The 19692-nt window shown below is 41.1% G+C and overlaps 1 protein-coding gene across 8 annotated transcripts in view; it reads left to right on the plus strand.

Annotated features, from left to right (window-relative positions):
• The window catches only part of AKAP9 (A-kinase anchoring protein 9), a 105899-nt gene that overhangs the window by 52375 nt on the left and 33832 nt on the right, over window positions 1–19692 (plus strand). For all 8 annotated transcript variants that reach the window (XM_077303840.1, XM_077303834.1, XM_077303839.1 and 5 more), the window contains 3 exons: window positions 7184–7407; window positions 12794–12956; window positions 19249–19461. In XM_077303840.1, coding sequence (XP_077159955.1) covers window positions 7184–7407; window positions 12794–12956; window positions 19249–19461 — 600 coding nt within the window. The remainder of the gene's footprint in view (window positions 1–7183; window positions 7408–12793; window positions 12957–19248; window positions 19462–19692) is intronic.

A 19692-nucleotide genomic window follows, 5' to 3' on the forward strand; every position in this document is an offset into this window, starting at 1 on the left:
TCAGTTTGTCAGATTCTGTTGCCTGGTGAATTAGCCGCCACTGGCAGCTAACTCCCCCCGTCCTTCAGCCCTGCTGTGAAGGAAGCCTCTAACAACCCCTGACTGAGGCAAAGGAGGTATTTCCTGGGTGGAGACTGTCTGGCCCTGTCCAGGCCCTGTGTGCACCTTCTGTATTGGCCCGGCCCCAACAGCCCAACCAGCCCAATCCCGCCCCAACTGTTACATCCAACAACTCCGTTCCCTTTGCCTCAGACCACTGACAGAGCTGGCAGGTGGCTGATGAGTGTAGTCCCTCCACTGTCCCTTCAGACCTGCTCTAATAGCCCCTGGCAGAGGCCAGGGAGGTGTTTCCAAGAGTAATGCAGGGGAGTCTGTGGGGGTACTTGTGCTTTCCTTTTGATGGGGGGGGGAGGCTTTCCCCTTCTGCCAAACAGTTGGCAGACAGAGAGGACACAGAAAAGCCCCTTCTCACTTAAAATACTGATGTGGCTGGCCTTGCTGCTAGAGGGAAGACGCAGCCAAGCCATGTATATTTCTTCTCTGTGACTTTTCATAGATTTGAGGCTGCAACTGGATGCTGTTGTGGAGGTTCTTTTGCCTCCTGTTTCATCTGTACAACAACCCTGTGCAGTAGGCCTCATGTATTTCAACTCCACAACAACCTGCGTGGGAGGTTGGCTACTCCTGCACAACAACCCTGTCCAACCACCAAAGCAGCCCTTTCTGCCTGGGGAGCTGATCTTTATAGTCTGGAAATGAGCTGTAATTCCAGGAACTCTCAAGGCCTACCTGGAGGTTGGCTACTCTTGGGTTGGAAATATTCCTGGAAGTTTGGAAATGGGACTTCAAAACGGTACAATCCTACAGAGTCTGGCCTCCAAAGCCAGTCATTTTTTGCCTGGGAAGCTCATCTTTATAATCTGGAAATGTGCTGTAATTCCAGGAGATTTCCAGGCCCCACCTGGAGGTTGGCTACCTCTGGGTTGGAAATATTCCTAGAGGTTTGGAGGAGGGTCTTAAAATGGTACAATGCCTCAGAGTCCACCCTCCGAAGTAGCCATTTTTGCCTGCAGAGCTGATCATTATAATCTAGAGATGAACAGTGATCTAGAGACGATGGTAGAGGTTTGCAGACTGAGGTTAGGGTAAGAGCATATGCTGACCAAAGATGCACTCTCAGTTATTTCGTAATTCTGAGGAAAGCACAAGTCTACCATTCTTACAGTGTTTTATGATAGTCATGTTTGTACAAGTAGTTATTGATGCTCTTTACTTTGATTCCATGGCAAGCAGAGCAACTATAATTCACTTGTTTACCATAGATCTGAGAAATGAAATGTTGAATCATCTCAACATTGTTAATTAGAATGTCATTTGGTTGTCTTTCCAGCACATATGATCCTATCTAAAGCTCTTAGAATTATGTTTAGTCTAGCATATCTCATTTTATTGTCTGTGTGCGTATGTGTTGGACTTCAGATCTTTATTCACTACTGGAGTTTTGAAGTGTGTTTGCTTACCCCAGTTAGAAGAACATAATACTACGACAACATAGTTAACCAAACCTGAAAGGTTAGAATTTGTTTGTAGAATGGAGAGGAGGCTGTGGTGTAGAGACATTCAGAAGCGGCCGAGATAAGCAGAAAGGAGCAGGGCTTAAAGGGAGAGTGGACTTAGTCTTGCTCCTGAGTAGCCCTGGAGTCTATAAATGTTTTGCTTTTGATTCAGCCATAGCTTTACTAATGTCTGCCAGGTGAGATTGCCTAGCATAAGAGTTGGCAGAATCCTGGTGCTAGTCTGAAAGGCAGCAGAGAAGATCAGGTAGTCACCCACCTATGAAGCTACTGTTTCCACTCCTGCTCAAGAGAGGGGATATCTTTTTCCAGAAGTGTTCACGCTAGTTCATTTAAAGAAAAAAAAACTACAGTGGATAGGATGATGATGAAGTGGGCGAGGCCGTCGGGTAAAGCAGAAAGGAGGGAGTACATGCTGTCTTTGATTACTTCACTTAATCACACCTCCACATCAGGGGAATCTGTGTTCCCCCTGCAAAAAAAAAAGACTTAGCAGTTGATTGGGAACTGAAGAGATTGCCACACGCTGGCACTTGCTGTGGAAAACAAGGGAATTCAGAGGCACATGAGAAGTTCATCCTGGACTTTAAATAATGAACAAGTGTGTGGATGTTGTCTGTTCTAGACGCACAACCTAGTTTCAAAGTACTTTGTGAATGTACCGAATGTCCTGAATACTTGCGTGGCCTTTGCCGTAGAGCAGCCTTTCCCAACTGTTTTAGCTTTGAGAAACTCCTGAAAACTCCAGAAGTGGCACAACGCCCACCAAGGGACCCTCCCCTTCCCACCCACTCCAGGCCTTTCATCGGTAATTTTGGGAGGGGGTGGGTGGGTCAACATGGCATATAGTCATGGAAGTTGTGAGCCGCTGCGAACCCTTGTGGGAGCGGCGGGATAAAAATGTAAAGATAAATAAATAAAATATATTAAAAAATATCACCTGATGAACGTTTAACAATTTTTTAAAGTATTAAAATAAATTAACTCCCACCATTTGGGAAATCCTTCCATGGCTCTCAAGAAACCCCAGGGTTTCATGTAACCCTGGTTGCAAAAGCCTGCCATAGAAGGTCATGGAAGTGTTTAAAAATCCTGGGTGTGGAGATTGAGATTCCTTCAATTTGAATTTAGTCACTTACGCTCTTTGGAGCATAAGAACGTATGCTATAACGCAAGACTACACTTGCCTTTTCCTAACTTGTGCTGGCTTGTTTCAGTATTTAAAAATAAACACTGATGACCCTTTCATGGTTATTTATAGAGGATAGAATGTAATGGCATAAATATAAGGAACATAAACTTCAGATAAATGGCTAGATTTCAAATATGAAGGCTTCTAATATGTGTTATAATACAGATTTCATTATTTGCTGTGAAAAAAATGGAAGTGCATCAGTTCATACTAAAGTATACTTTTTAAAGTTGCATTCCTTTGTTAGCTTTACGTGTGGTCTTGTATTACATAGGCCCTGGCTTCAGGTTTCCATTTCAGATCTTGAAGTAAACTTCAGATTTTGAAGTAAATGCTAATACCATTATAAGTCTTAACCATAGTTAAGGCTAACAGGTGGAAGGCAGAGAATTAATTTTCTGAATGTGAAAAGACTTGTGTGCAGAAGGGTAATCCTGACACTTTTAAGGAAACACAGTACAACAACCCTGGTAGTTGCATAATACATACTGTATCGAAACTTTATTTTTCTGGACTACTGAAGGCTGACTTTTAGGTTTAAATAATCATAATATGAACATTCGTGTTCCTTATTAATACATTAATTTAAACCTTTGCTTTAAGTGATTATCACTTAATGGAACTGCAGCTTTGAAATGGGATATGCTGAGTTGTCAAGGTGGTATGAGAGGAGAGGAATTCTAACCAAACTTATTATATAATTTTCTGTGAAAATTGATTTTTGGAGCTGGCATCACATTATACCAGTTTTTTTTCTTCTGTTAATGGTGAAATAATTGGGATGGATAGTACTTGCTTACAATTTATTTTTTTTTATTCTGCATTCATGTGGAATGGGCACTGCCAGTTAATCAGATGTGCCAGATATCAAGTTTATTGCACTGCTCCCCCGTCCCGCCCCCGAGAAGAATCTGCAGCAACCCAATCCCACCCCCTTGAACAACCTCCACAGCTGGCATGAGCCTGACCCCTTTCCCCCAACCCATGGATTCATCCTATGCATGAAGCAAGCAAGCAGGCCAGCCACCCAAGAGCCTTCTGGGAGAGCTGGATCCTGATGGTTGAAAGCCAGCTGAGAGAGAAAGAGGCACTTGAGGATCACATATTGGCTAGTGTCGCCAGCGGACAGAAGCCCAACAGAGGCTATAGTCATCAGACTTGGGAGCTGGAGAAGTAGGTGTATACACTAGGTGTGTAGTGGCTGATTGAGAGGAGCCTGCCCTCCAAGTGATGCCAGTTAACTGAATGTTCTGGGTAATCAGGAGGCAGATAATGTAACTTTCATTGTGTTTAGTATTGTGTTTCCTGCATTTAAACAGATATTTAACTTATTCTAAAGTAAGGCAGAGTGAAATGAGAACTTAAAAAAATATATATATATCTTGCAATTTTTTTTATTTTGAGAAAGGAAAGCAGACTCAATGAAGATTTGTATTGTAAAATAAATTTGATACGATTGTTTTCAAGGAACACTTTTAAACATTCTAAATTACAGGAAGCATTACAAATTACTAAACAGATTTGTCAGCTTAGTTTACATAGGGAAAAAATGGCTGTATTATTGAAGAGCCTCATATGGGCAAATTTTACTCTTAGTTATAAATGGAGACACCTCAGTTTGTCTTTAGTAGGTAATTCTCCATAAATGTAACGTTTACAGTGCCAGGTCTGCTCAGAATGTGCTCAAGTCTGTTCAGTGGGACTTACACCCAGGAAGGTGTTTTTTGGAAGGCACTGTTAGCATGCTCACCAGATTGAAAAATAAAGCCGAATATATATCCTAAGATTTTGACAAGCACAGAGAATTAAACCTTAACATTGCACAAACATTTGCAACCTTGGACAATTGGCCACAGTTCCTTTCACTGAGCAGGACATTGTTAATTTGTAGTTAATTTCTGCAAAACAGCTCTAACTTGGCTATATGGTCCTGAACCAGAGTATGTTGACTAGAGAGGCCCAGACAGACCAAAATAATGTGAGGGTGGGAGTCAGGGACACCACAGCCCTGCAGGCAAAGTCTCTCTGATGTTGGAATTTGACAAAACCTGCTTTTGAGTTACAATTGAGCCAGAAGGAGTGATTATAACAGCCTATAAGCAGGGGCAGCAAGCCCTGAACCCTGCATGATCTTTTTTATCAGGGAAGGGGATATGGGGTGCAACAGCAGTGACTGTGGCTTATGTTTTCTAGATCAAAGAGAATGTTTGCTGCTTGCTCTGCAGTGCTGCACATATTGTGAATTTGGCCTTGTTAATCAGCACCCAATTGTACATTGGATACATAACAAAATTTGAGTCCAGCAGCACCTTAGAGTGCAACAGTTTTTTCCAAGGTATAAGCTTTTGTGAGCCATCATCAGATACAAAAGAATATAAAGCAACTAATTCTCCTTTTATTTGAATGTATCTTTTCTATAGCTCTGCTTACTGTGCTCCAAGTTCTTATTTTGTCAGAAGCTGAACAGGGTATCTTACCTGGTCAGCACTTAAGATGGGTGAACTTCAGAGAGCATCAGTTGTGTCAGTAAGTGGTGTTGGTGGCTCAGTCTGGGGTGTTCTTCCCTCAACTCAGCCTTAACCAATGCATTGGTATAGCATTGACACAGTATCTTGGATGTACATCTCAAAGGTCCTTTCTACTCTGAGGATATTAAAGCTCCTGCAGTATACTGGCATCCAGAGGCCCTTTACCTCCTGGGTGTTGAATAATCATATTTGTATATTATTATAAAAGGATGAATGGGCACGTCTGTAGCGAACCTTTTTTTCAGGGGTTTGGAACTTTTAAAACATTTCTTTGCTCCAAATCCATTCTAAACATTGTGTTGGCTGAAAGTAATTGCCAGCGATCCCTTTGGAAGCTGCATCTTAATGTGTTTGAGTTGGATTCTGCAGGGCATGTAAAGTGCTTTGAAATCCTGTATAGATGAAAGGTGCCATGCAAATGTAAATTAAGTTCATCCAGTTATTCATTTCATTCACACACAGCTGTTGTGTTTTTCATGGAGTTTTATTAAATTTATGTTAGCCTTCCAAAACCTAAAAGGAGATATGAAACAGTAGTTAACATTAAGGAAAATATTTCAGTGATGTTACATTAGTAACGATGGTACATCAGCTCCAAAACAGCACTTTAAAAAGTACATAAGAATGCATTTTTTTATTTGATAATAACCAGCTCAACAAAAGGGAAGTAGTAGGACCACACTGTTAATTTTTCTTTTTCCAAACATGAGTTGTTTAATGCTATATGCGTGGAAAACCTCAGATAAAACTGTTGCTGACATTGCAATAATAGCCAGCATGTTGTAGTGGCAGCTTCTAATCTGGCAAGCCGGGGTTGATTCTACACTCCTCCACGTGCAGCCAGCTGGGTCATCTTGGGCACATCACAACCCTGATAGTGCTGTTCTGACTAGGCAGTTATGTCAGAAGCTCTCTCAGCCTCATCTACCTTACAGGGGGAGAGGAAGGGAAGGGGGAGAGGGGAGAGGAAGGGAAGGCAATTGCAAACTGCTTTGAGACTCCTTTGGGCAGTGAAAAGCTGGGTATAAAACCAACTCTTCTTCTTACTTCTAAAACAAAAGATGCAGATGTGGACTAATAAAGGACAATGGTGACTAAAGATAACAGCATGGCAGTGTTTTTTAAATCACTGTTATAGTAATGGGTTGATGCATTAAATTATTACTGGATGGGTAATATCAAAAGCATGGGGCAATAATTGTTTCCATGTAGGCCACTCCATGGTTAGAAGTAACCACCCAATATCCTTGTTTGTAAATATTTGTTCCTGCTTTTCTCAGTCTTTTTGATACTGCTTACTCATGAGTAAGTTTGCAAGGGATTGTACCCTAAATCCCTATGTATCAAAAGAGCTACAATGTCTGTTTTTGTTCCAACTCTTAAAATTAGCAAGCCATTTATTGAAATAGATTTGTAAAAAAGTAATTTTCTAAAGAGATTATTTATTCATGTTACTGGCTCAAAGTAATACTGGTGCATTGAGTTTATACTTCCTAAACTTGCTACCGGAAACTGCTTATACCAGAAAACATCCCTGCAAAATATGGCAGCAGCTATGACTTCAGCCAAATAAATGTAGTTTTCTGGTACTCTATCTGGTATAGGAACAGTCATGTGCTGCAAAAATATTTTTCTTCTGTTAGTATCTCCTTTTCTACTGCCTGTCTTTGCTTGCCTCGTGACTAACGTTCTCTCCACCTTATTTGTATAACTTTTAGTACAAAATATTTCTTTTATTGCTTTGGTATCTTGTTTTAAAGTTGTAAGAATAGCCATATTTATGTTTTGTACAGTTTGTTCAATCACAATTCATTATTTCTGTGTACATTTTTTTTACCATTCTTGAAGCCCCGAAACTATACATCATGGTTTCTTTTCTTTTTTTGCAGAAAAGTCATTTTCTTCATATGGCAGTAATCTGGAAGTTGATGTCAGCAACATATGGTCAGAAGTAACTGATGAAAACCTCATCTTCTCCCAGTACCTTACAGACCATGGCTTTGCTGGAGTGGAAATAGACTCCGAAAATCAAGAGTTAGTTTTAAATATCAGCTTTCGACTTCAGGCAGCAGTTGAAAAACTTCTGGAAGCAATTAACGAAACTACCAATCAGGTAATATTTCTTAGTTATAATGTTAGTGGTCAGAGTGATAAGAAGAGCCAATGAACTGTTCTCTTAAGATCTGTGGATGTTTTGAAAATCATTCCTGGTTTTTCAGTAACATTCTAAGCGTAGACTTGTAGCCTGGTACAGATGTAACACTGCCAGTTTGTTGACCTAAGGTAAGAGATTAGGAATGCTCCACTCCAGTGTGATTTCTTCTTCTGACCTCATCCCTCATCAGCTTTAATTGTTATATGATCACAAGCAACAAACATACTTAACCAGAATTTTCATCCAAACTGGGGTTTAAACTTAAGATTTTTCAGACTTGGTTAAGAAGAAACTCATTCATGATGAAACATGATGAAACATAGCTAGCAGCTGTATATATATATAATAGCAAACTATGATTAATGCAGATTCAAATGAGTAGCCGTGTTGGTCTGAAGTAGCACAATAAAATCAGAGTCCAGTAGCACCTTTAAGACCAACAAAGATTTATTCAAAGCTCACGCCTTGAATAAATCTTTGTTGGTCTTAAAGGTGCTATTGGACTCTGATTTTATTATGATTAATGCAGGAATTGATACAAGGACATGACAATTCATAGGGTAGAGATGGGAGAGAACGAACATAAGTATTCCCATTTGTGTTTAGAGCTGTATCAAAAGCTAATAGACACACTGATATTGTCAAAGCAGAAATATAACAGTTATGGCTTTTGTTTTGTGAATTTGTCCTCCAATGACAAAGTTTCTAATTGTGTGCATATAATGACTGTCTTTTTCTAAATTATTAATGGAGAGAAAATAACCAGGTTTTCTTGGGTTGTAGGTGGTTTGTAGCTCTACGTATTCACTTCAGTTAACTGGGCTTATGTGTTGCTCTGACTTCTGGAACTCTGTATTTTCTTTGGAAAAGATTCTCTAGTAATATTAACAGATTAGCTGCAAACAGAGGACTATATTAAATATAGTTTGCTTGCTGTTTCTTTGTGGCTTCTGTAGCTTTTGTCTATGCATTTAAACGATGATCTGTTTGCATTTGCATCTGCTTGAGACTTTTGAATTCCTGACGAGGGACTTTGGGAAAAGGGAAACTCTGCACATAAGGACTGCATAATAGCATGACCAGAGAAAGTATGCTACTCCTTTACTGCTTGGCTGTCAGTGCTGAAAGTGGAATTGTCTCAGCTGTGTTTTGTCCAGGATCATCTCTGGTTATTACTACTATTTAATTTGGGATTTCTCCCCAAGGATTATTTACTACATGTCACCTGCAGCACAATCCTTATCCATTGTTCCTCTTAATGTTTGTGAAACAGCCATGGGGGTGGAGAGTGTCCTGGCTGTCCGATATGGAATAGGGCCAATCAGGGTGTAGACAGCTTTGCTGGCCACACCCTGATTGTCCCTCCCTCTCCAGCTCCCGCCCTTCTTCCCTGGACTCTAGCCATTTTGCTCTCAGACGCCTGAGAGACACACACAGAGACACAGAGAGTCCAGCCAAACTGCAAACGACCCCTGATTACCTGCTATGGCTCCTGATGTCAGGGAATGAGAGACAAACTGCAAACGAGCCCCAAACTGCACACAACCCTTGCTTCCCTGCTAGGAAGGAGCTCTGTTTACCTCCTATGGCTCCTGCTGTGTGAGAGAGATCTGCACCTGCTGGTGTCCCCTGGGTCCTAGCACCCATTGCATTCCTGGTTGCAATGGGCTTTCTTGCTAGCTTGATTTATAATTCCCACACTGCAGTCCTAAGAACACTTTCCTGGCAATAAGCCAATGGATCTGCTTAGGGTCACTCCCTTTGGAACCTATTTCAAGGTATGTTCTGTACCAGGAAGATCTGGAAGTGGTCTTGAGTTGGCCTGTTTTTGACTTGCATCGAGTTCTTAATAGAAACCAAAACAATGCTGGGAAGATGGCAGATACTGAAAGTCTGAAACACCTGTCTTGCTTTTAATGATCTCCCATAATGGCTTGCTAAACAGAAGAAGATTCTTTGTTGTACACTTTCTTGGTGTCATTAGTTTGAGGCTCCTTTTAAAACAGTGTCTCAGAGAGGTGGGAAAACCAGTACTGAAGTTGCTGCATTAATCTCTGCTGAGTACTGTGTTTCTGAGCTCTGACATGGATCTTGTCAGGCAAGGTTTATTGTGGGTGTGTTGAATTCAAATTCCAACTGCACTGTGCACCTGTAGTAAAGAAATCAAGCCACTCCTCCTTTCCTGACCTCTTCCCTCAACAGAGGCATTGAGAGCTGTCCTTTCACTCAGTACGAAGGAGTTTTCTCTAACTTCTGAAGCAGTCTCCTCACCACTGAAAGGAGGGAATAAAGGCAAAACAACTTTCCATTTGATGACTGCATGATGGGCTTTACTCCCCAAGAGATTTTTAGAAGCTGACAGCTGTCGGGAATTACCTTGGGGATGGATTGACTGCTTTGAACAGCAGTGAAGTCACAGTGAATGCCTGCCTCGTGTTTCCGTTCAGTTTTGTTTGAAATACCTTTTGGGATTTGTTTCTGAGGGTAAATGACAGCTCTATGAAGCTGCAAGTGGTGGTGCTGCTTTTTCCCTTAACTCTGTGTTCTCTTGGGCGTTCTGTGCGCTCACAGTTTACTTAAGAGTGTGAAAGGATAAATCCTGGCTCTCTGCAGCAGACAACTGGTGAAATAGTTTGCCATGTTGCTTAGACTATTTAATCCTATCATACCTAAGGAAAATAGCCTTATCTGTTTGGAACGGAGCTGACTGTTGAACACCATTATTCTGGGATGGATTCCTACAGTACGTATTGGGCATCAAATTTATTCAGTGGCGTGCAGTCAAGAAGTGTCCAAGAAGAAGATACTTATGAGGTTGAATCTCGTGTGCCGTTACCAAATCCTTTTCCTTTCACCGAGCGGTTGGATGAAAATAATTCTGTAGTTCTAAATACTACAATATTTCATTTAAGTCATAAGAAAAATAGACATAGATTAAGAGTTGTTTCTAAAATTTCTTTGCCTGCACCCCCTTATTCAGTAAGTATATTAGAACTTAAATGCTGTTGTATGAAGATGTTTTACTCTGTACTTTTCTATATACAATAATTAGTAATTCAATACAAATTGACAATATTATACAGTAGAACTGAATCTGTAGTAATTTAATGTTATAAATTAACATATATGTAATGTATTTTAGATGCTTATATTTATTCTGGTAGTAATTATTGTTTAAGACTGAAGTACAAGTTTGAGGTCCTTAACTGTAGTATATTAATATAATATTTAAACATTACATTTATGCGTAATATTATTACTGTAAGGACCATCATAAACTCAAAATTCCCGCTACTGCTTGTTCACTACTTTGTTAACGGTACTTTTAATTTGATCTGATTTTATCATCTGATTTTTAATTATCTGCTGTAGCAGTACTAACTTGCTAAATGCTAATTTATTGTAATTTAAATAGATGAAGTAATTGTTACCTAATGTTATTTTAAAAAGTTATCTTTATCATACACCTAAATGAACTGGCGGTATGCAATAGTGTATTTCATATAATGCTCCTAAGTATTGATGAGAGCAATCCTAAACAGATCATGATTCAACGCAAGGCTTTTCAGCAGAGTTTACTTCCAGTTTTAGGGCAATCCATGGCCTGTAGCCCACCATGCAGGTTCTTCAACAGAACAGCACTTTCATTTACAGAAGAGGGGATTGTGGCTTCCAATTCTCCTCTCCCACTGTATACCTCCAGTTTGCCCCCATGCTGCTACTGAGGGGTCATTGAGCTCTAAGAATAAAACTTTGAGTGTCTCAGTGGGCTGGAGGAGGAAGGGAAATGTGAGAGTTCATGGAGTGCCATTCTGTATTAAAATATTCCAGATTAAGTGTATTTAAATCTGTAGGTTTAGATTGGAGTTATTCTGCATAGGACAACTTTAGTCCCCCCTTCCCCCAATACAGAGTGTTGTGCGTAATATTTGCCTCTCCATGAAAAACTTTTCTTACAACATGTGCTGCACTGTTTGCTGTTGGTTCAGTCTCTCGTCAATGGGGCAACGTCAAAGCTAGCTGCATCACATCATTCGTATTAAAATGGTGGATAGACAAATTAAAATGTTTTACTTGATAAAGCTTCACACTCTGAAGAAGATCGTATATAAGGCACACAATATGTGAATGCATTATAGACATCTACTAGTTCTAAAAACAAGGGCGTGGATTCTTTTTCATATCCTGCTGCTAAACAAATATATGCTGTGTCATTTTGTAATTTGAGTGCCACGTGAAATGTCAGCAGCTTAATGCCGTCCAAGCCAGTTGGGCTGAACTTTTAAAAACTTTCATTGGTTCGCTGCAATGAGAAAACAGAACAGCATATGCTAGTTCGTGATACCTTGACCATAGCTCTGAATATTGCTTTCTCTAGTTTCTTCCTTGATTTTGCTTCTATAAATTATGACAAATGATCCCCCCCCCAGCAGAGACCCATTCAGACTAGTTTACAACAGGATTTCTGGTCATTGCAGTAGTGAAGATTTATGTATAAGATTGTAACATCTTGGAAATGCTTTTAAAAAGTAACATTGTTTCCATTTTAATTAAAACTCTGGTCAAGTAAAGAAAATTTGTACAAGTTACATATTGGCTATATAAATTATAACAGTAACAGAGCAGTATATAAAAAGAGCCCATGTAGGTTTCATGGAGGTTTCATGTCAGGCTGCAAGCTGGAGTTTCAGTTGTGGCAGGTTGGCCCACCTCTTCCTGCATCCACACAGGGGAGCTTTTGGCCCGGTGCACCGCATCTGCCCCCGATTTGTGCTCCCGTATGGGAGCTGGGGCAGTGAAGTTCCCAGTGCATAAATGGTCATACAGGCCACTGATTTTGCATATCGTGTGTTTTATTTTAGAGTAGCAGAATGCACTCACATTTCTCATAAGGTAGGGTGATCATTTGAGATATGCTGTATGCCACACTGCTTTTCTTCTGTAGTACTTAGAACCTTTCATGAAAAATGTGTCGTAAGAGAGAATATCCAAGTAATTATGTGATAAAGATTGTATTAGATTGTCTTTAAAGTGCAGAAAATGCTTGATAGAAAAAATGAGCCTGCCAGGTTGACGTGAGCTAGGAAGTCTCAGAGTTCCGGCATTTGGACACGGATGTGATCGCGTGACTCATTGTAGTATAGTTTGCAGATATTTGCTTATCTCGTTAGCTGTATTGTGTAAATATCATAAAGTTCTCATTGAGATGCATGTGGCAGTTAATGAAAAGGCATCTATCAATTTTAATGAAGAAATTCCCACAACATTAATTTCATTTTAAGGCTTGGAAAAAACCCCTTGTAACATTGTCAAATCATAATGTTTTAATTTGCTTACCTTCTAGCTTGAACATGCCAGAATTACTCAGACAGAATTGATGCAGGAGTCCTTTAAACGGGAACAAGAAGCCACTGAATTGCTCAGAGGTCAGGAGGATTTGCAAGAGCGACTGGATGAAGAGGTTAAAGCTAGACAGCAGTTGGCATTGGAGCTTGGCAGAGCAGAGAGTGAGTAATGGTTTTGCTGTTGTGTGTCATTACGTCAACAGTATTTTCAATTTTTTGTCTAAAGATTTCACAGTTATAAACAAATTCTGATATAATGACTTCTCGCCAATGTTTCTGATAGTTATGGTTGAAATAGCCTTTTTCCATTAATAAAAGAAAGGAAGTTACAAGTAGACCTGAAAATTAATTCTAGTATATTTGGTGTGTTGGACGGATAACACCCCACTTGTCTTTTTTTTTTTTTTACCATCCAGTCACAGCTAACTTATGAGGATAGCAAGCTTTACCTGACTATATATTAAGAAACCTAGCTCCTGTTATTTCCAAAGGATTAAAGTCAAATCAGATAATCTCTGCAGTAAAACTACTGGATATGGGGGACTTTTTGCAAGCCCAGCAGTACCAGTGCAATCACAGAATGCCTAGCTGATTCCAGTGCCATTGTGGAAGCACCAGCTCCCTAGGACTGATATCAAGCACAGAATCACAGTCCTAGAAAACAGGAGATTGGAAGCCTAGCAAGCCCAGTGCCCTTGTGGCAATGCCAGTTCAAGAGGACTGATGTCAAGCACAGAAGCACAATCCAAGCAAGGGAGAAGCCCAGCAGAACTAGTGAAATGTACAGTGCCCAACAATTTTGCCAGTGCCAGTTGATATCAAACACAGAATCAATCAGAGGGACCTGCAAGCTTAGCAGAACTAGTGCAATGTACTGTGCCCAGAAAACCCCATGCCTTCTGTTCAAAATATTAACAATAGCTTGCTACTATACTACTCTTAAATGCATTCTGTCATCACACACGTTATAGATGAGAAGGTCTTGAGACCAAAAAGTGAAAATAAAATGGGGGACACAGAAAAATAGGTGAAGGAAGTAAAAACTAAATGAGAAAACTGCGGAAAAGAGGAAGACAAATTAAGAGAGAGCAAGGTTGTCTTAATCTTGCCGTAACATGTTAGCTACTGCTTTGCAAGATCTGGCTGAGCTGGGTACAAAGAAAGGAAGAGAGAAAGGCTACACTTTTGTATGAAAATGATCTGCAGGCTGACAATTACTGTAGCATCCATCACATGCTGGCTCAGTTATTGTTAAGTAAATTTGCTTCAGTCTTGGAGAATGAGAAGTCTACCCAATCATAATATGCTCAGACTTCCCTGCACCCCTAGTGGCTGCAGCCAGAACTGCATTTTTTAAATTAAAAGAAAAGCTGCTTGGCTGGAAGCAGCATGACACTGGCTTCAAGAGCTATGCTCAAGATGGAGCCTTGGTAAACCACTGATTAATTCAAACCACTTTGGAAAAGGTAAAGGAATAACCATCATAGGAGAGGCAGAGAACAGAAAGGAAGAACAAGTGCTTGTTGGCTTGGAGATTACTAACATTAAGGGGTGGGACACGGACAGCCATATTTCCCCAAGGGTGTGTTGATGGTGAAAGCAACCAATGGTTGATTTCAGTGAGTGGCTGTGCCTTGACAAATTCATAGGGATGTCTTTAGATTTTGTTTTTCATCACTTTATTGTCTTCAGTTTGCTCTCCATTATTAGAAAAGGGAAGTAGTGTGTGTGTTCTGTACTCACAGAATCAGACTTCATGTATGACTCAGAATCTGTTAAAACTGTATAACCAGCTAGTTGTACAAAGTGACATTGCCTTAGCAATGTCTGGCACTTCTAATAAAATTATGGCACTAAACAGAGTAGGATCAACTTAAGTGGTTTCACTTATGGCTTGCTCCCAAGATAAAAGGTACAAAGAGAAAGCCTTTTAACTTAGTTGGAAGGATACCACTGCCCTGAGAGCCAGCATGATGTAGTGGTTAAAGAGCCATGGCCTCTAACCTGGAGAACCGGGTTTGATTCCTCACTCCTCCACATGCAGCCAGCTGGGGACCCTGGGTTAGTTAGTTTTCTTTGACCTGCTCTGCAAGAACAGCTCTATCTGAGCTCTGAGCCCCACCAATGTCACAGGATTATCTGTTTTGGACAGAGGAAGGGAAAGGTATTTGTGTAAGTTTGGTATAGTGGTTAGGAGTACAGACTTCTAATCTGGCGAGCCAGGTTTGATCCTGCTCTCCCCCACATGCAGCCAGCTGGGTGACCTTGGGCTGGCCACAGCACTGAGAAAACTGCTCTGACCAAGCAGGAATATCAGGGCTCTTTCAGCCTCACCTACCTAACAGGGTGTCACTCCTCCTCCTCCTCCTCAGGATGAAAAAAGCAGGATACTAAACATCAGCTTTTTTCCCCTCCTCCTCAGTTCAAATCAGCCACAACCACTGATGCAGGCTTATCCATTAGTTCTTCCCATTGCAAAGTCTGTCGGCTCAGTTGGAACGTGGTCAGCTATGATGTGGGAGGAGGCGATGGGTGAGCTGCCTTCATTGCTGCTGCTGGGCAGAGCTTGGCTCTCAAGCCCATCCCAAGTGGAGACATAGGCAAGCCTTTATCTAGGAACGTTATTAACTGGATCCTTGTGAAATGGTCTCTGTCTGGTGATTATTTTCTAATGACGGTCAAGTAGTTTACTCATGGTCCCCTGAGCAATTGTTATAAAAAGCTAAAAAGATTTGATTCATGCTCCTTCTCACAAGCAGATCTACTGGCTCTGACACTACTGCAGCCAACACCCTTTTATAATATTTATAATACAGTGTTGTCTCAGTTTTCATAAAGGACACAGTTATTGCAGTCTTTCTTGTTTGACAACGTTACTGTGTATTATGCATAAATACAACAATCATACTGCACATTTTCCATGGGAAAAATTGTGCTCCTCTGACCCAATATAATAATCTATTTATTGATTTAATCATATTATATTTATATACTATCCTCCTTTGCTTCTCAGGGTGGTTTACAATGGAACTTTCATGAAAACAGTATATTATAATAAACATATTGGTTTGAACTTGTACGACAGTTTTGATAATAGGTACTTGTGTTGGATAGAAATGGTTAAGAAATCAACATTAAACAATAAGACAGTTCTCTCCGTTTTCTGCACTGTGGTTCCTGTTCTTTTCTGTGTGTGCAGATTGATAGTATGGGCTCTAGTTGTTTCCTTGTCTCGACAGAAGGCCTGGTGGAAGAGCTCTAGTTCACAGGCTCCGCGGAATTGTTTTAGCTCCCGCAGGGCCCTGATGTCGGCTGGGATTTCGCTCCACAAGGTGGTGGCCAAGACTGAAAAAACCCTGGCTCTGGTCAGGATCAGTCGAGCTTCCTTGGGGCCAGGGATCGCCAATTTGTTGATGTTTCTGGGGTGTAGGTGGAGAGGTGGTTTATCAGATACTCAGGGCCTGGACCGTGTATGGCCTTGAAGGTGATTACCAAAACTTTTAAACCTCATTTGATAGTGCTGCTGTTGGAATGAAACACCTCTGTAAGTTATGCCACTGATTATCACTTTAACATATGTATTGATTTATTATATTTATATACCTCCCTCCCCTGGGGCTCAGGGTGGTTTACATGGAACTTAGTTTTCCATAACATATAAATAACTACAACAACAATAATATTAACATTAATGATAACATAGGTAACGGTCTGTAACAGTGCAAGCAGGTCCAGGGACAGAACGCATGAATGGATTTCTGGGAGGGAGGGAGGGAGGGAGGGAAGGAGCATGGGCCCTGTAGATATTGCTGGTTTCGCTCAGTCTCAATCAAATTCCTGGAAGAAGAGCTCCCTTTTGCCAGCCCTACAGAACTGTTTTAACTCCATCAGGAGCTCATTCCACCAGGTGGAGTCCAGAACTGTTGAGGCCAGATAGACTTCTTTAGGGCCAGGGATCATTAGCTGGTTGGTGGTGGCAGAGCATAAAGCTCTTTGTGGGGCATAGGCAGGGAGGTGGTCCCTCAGGTACACTGTGCCCTGACCTCATATGACCTTAAAGGTAATTACCTTTAGCATGACCTGGAATTCAACTGGCAATCACTGTAGTTAATGAAGAGTGGGCTGAATGTGGGCCCTCCATGGTGTTGCTGTGAGGACCCTGGCCGCTGCGTTTAGGACCAGATGTAGTTTCCAGATTAAGGCTAAGGGCAGGCCTGCGTAGAGTGAGTTACGTTTCTCAAGTGCTCTGTCCTTTGTGAAGCTTTGGACCACACAGAAGACAATGAGTGACTGAAATGCAGAGGTAGACAGCTTTGTCCAAAGTACTAGAAGAATGAAGCGCTTTCCCTCCGTCCCTTGCTTAATTCAAAATATTTCCCCATTAAAACTGCTAGCCAGAATTCTAACCAGTACAGGATTAATGTTTTGTTGTGTTTTTTTTAAGTTGCTATTTTTCTTACTTGATCCGGTAGTATAACTGTTACTGACTTCTGGATTTTGATTGGTAGCGCGCTGGTACTAAGAATCACAGCTAACTTATATTGTTAATATATATATTTTGCTATGCCATATTCTTTTATATAGAGACAAACTCCCAATCTCATGTTACAGAAAAACACATCTTTTTCTATGCCCCAAGGATAACTCCTCATTCCAAAAAGCTAAAGAGACTATCAAAAGCAGTCTGCCATGGGAATCAGCTGTTCAAAGAAACAAATTCCAGTGGGCTTGAATAGACCCTCCAGTGCACCTAAAGTAATTCTTTGGAATCTAGCCAAATACAGGAATTCCGATTCCACTTAGAAGAGATCTAATTTAGAGCAGTGAGGCATAAAGGGGTGCAGGAATAATAATACAGGAGAACCTGGAATGTTATGCTCTGCTGGTGGGACAAGTTATAATGTTCTTTAGATCTGCATTCTCTTAAAAATGCCTTTGCTTGCCCCCCCCCCAAGAAAAACACTTGACTCCCTCAGTGAATTGCCTACATCAAAACCTGCATGTTTATAAACCCTCTCTTACCACATTCCTTTAAGTTATATTTATATGACTGCTGGTATTGAAGTGTCCTCTTCCTCCTCCGCCTCATTTGCTCAGCTGTGAAACAATCAACTTGTGAAGGCTTGTTGAAATACCTTGTAATGATGCACCTGCTGTAATCAGGAAGTGAATAAATGAATAACTCCTGTGCTACAAAAAAAATCCGTAATGCAGAAATATGTTGCCATAACTTGTGTGTGATGTATTTAAACAGTGGTGGGTGAACATAACTTTAAAATGGACACGTTTTTGGCAAGCATCACAAATTGCTGGTAAATCATGCATCCCCAAAATAACAGATTCAGTGTTAGGATATTAGTGATCTTGCCCTTGGACACATACCTTAAGGTGGTGAGGGGGCTTGTGTGTGTCATGAAGCAACACAATAAGGAGTTTTTGTTTCACCTCTGTCAAGAGGCTAAACTCCTAGCAGAGTCACTGACAGTGGAATGGTCATTACTGAGACACCAGACTAAGATGCATCCACCCTCTTCAGGGACCAGTGGCCACATCAGTAGAAGAGAATGTTAAAATAGTATTTGAATCTTTATTTAATTTTGAATTCCTTGAACCATAGGTTGGGGGCCGATTATGGAGAAATAAACATAGAGGCTGCATTCTTAATACTGTACAGCAGGGGTAGTCAAACTGCGGCCCTCCAGATGTCCATGGACTACAATTCCCAGGAGCCCCTGCCAGCGGATGCTGGCAGGGGCTCCTGGGAATTGTAGTCCATGGACATCTGGAGGGCTGCAGTTTGACTACCCCTGCTGTACACTGTCATGGCGTCAGATCTTTATAACAGGATGGCCCACAAAGGAATTGCCAGCATTGGTATAATATCCATGTGTGAATGCAACCTCTGTTTTAAAGGTAAAGGTATCCCCTGTGCAAGCACCGAGTCATGTCTGACCCTTGGGGTGACGCCCTTTAGCATTTTCATGGCAGACTCAATACGGGGTGGTTTGCCAGTGCCTTCCCCAGTCATTACCGTTTTACCCCCCAGCAAGCTGGGTACTCATTTTACCGACCTCGGAAGGATGGAAGGCTGAGTCAACCTTGAGCGGCTGCTGGGATCGAACTCTCAGCCTCATGGGCAGAGCTTCAGACAGCATGTCTGCTGCCTTACCACTCTGCATCACAAGAGGCCCTAACCTCTGTTTTAGGAAGAAGCTTTTAAGATGAAAATTCCACATTTGCCATGTGTAGTCATGTAATGTTAACTTGTTCTGGAAAGAGGCTTCCATTTTTTTCCCCTGCTGTAATTTTGATGTACCTACTTGAAAATGATACTTGGAGGGCCTGGAGGATCATTGTCCATGGGGTCGCGATGGGTCGGACACGACTTCGCACATAACAATAACAATAACTTGAAAATGACCATTCTTGATTAATCTTTTCCGTTCTTCTACAGGTCTTATTGATGGTTATGCAGATGAAAAATCACTTCTGGAAAAGCAAATCCAGGAAAAAACAGATGTGATTGAACATCTTGAGCAAGACCTCCTTTGTACAGGTAACAAATTACAGGAACTAGAGGCTGAGAGGCAGCAGCTTCAGGAAGAAAAGGAGTTGCTCTTCAGACAAAAGGATGCTATGAAAGCTGATGCGGGACCAGTAGAACAACGTATGTATTCCCAACAGTCTCCCAAATATGAGTTCTGGTTTGCCTTTGTAATATCTTGTAGCATTTCATGAATGTTCATAGAATTGTAGAGGTAGGGACGGGGAAGGTCTTTAAGGCCAGCTGCTCTTTTTTGTGACAGAACGGTCCACATCTCTCAAAGCAATCCATGCAATCAAGAGAGAACAGAGTGTGCCATGGGACAAGTACACCTCAGTTTCAGATGTTTCAGAT

The sequence above is a fragment of the Paroedura picta genome, chromosome 11 (assembly GCF_049243985.1).
Source record: "Paroedura picta isolate Pp20150507F chromosome 11, Ppicta_v3.0, whole genome shotgun sequence".
Lineage (NCBI taxonomy): Eukaryota > Metazoa > Chordata > Lepidosauria > Squamata > Gekkonidae > Paroedura > Paroedura picta.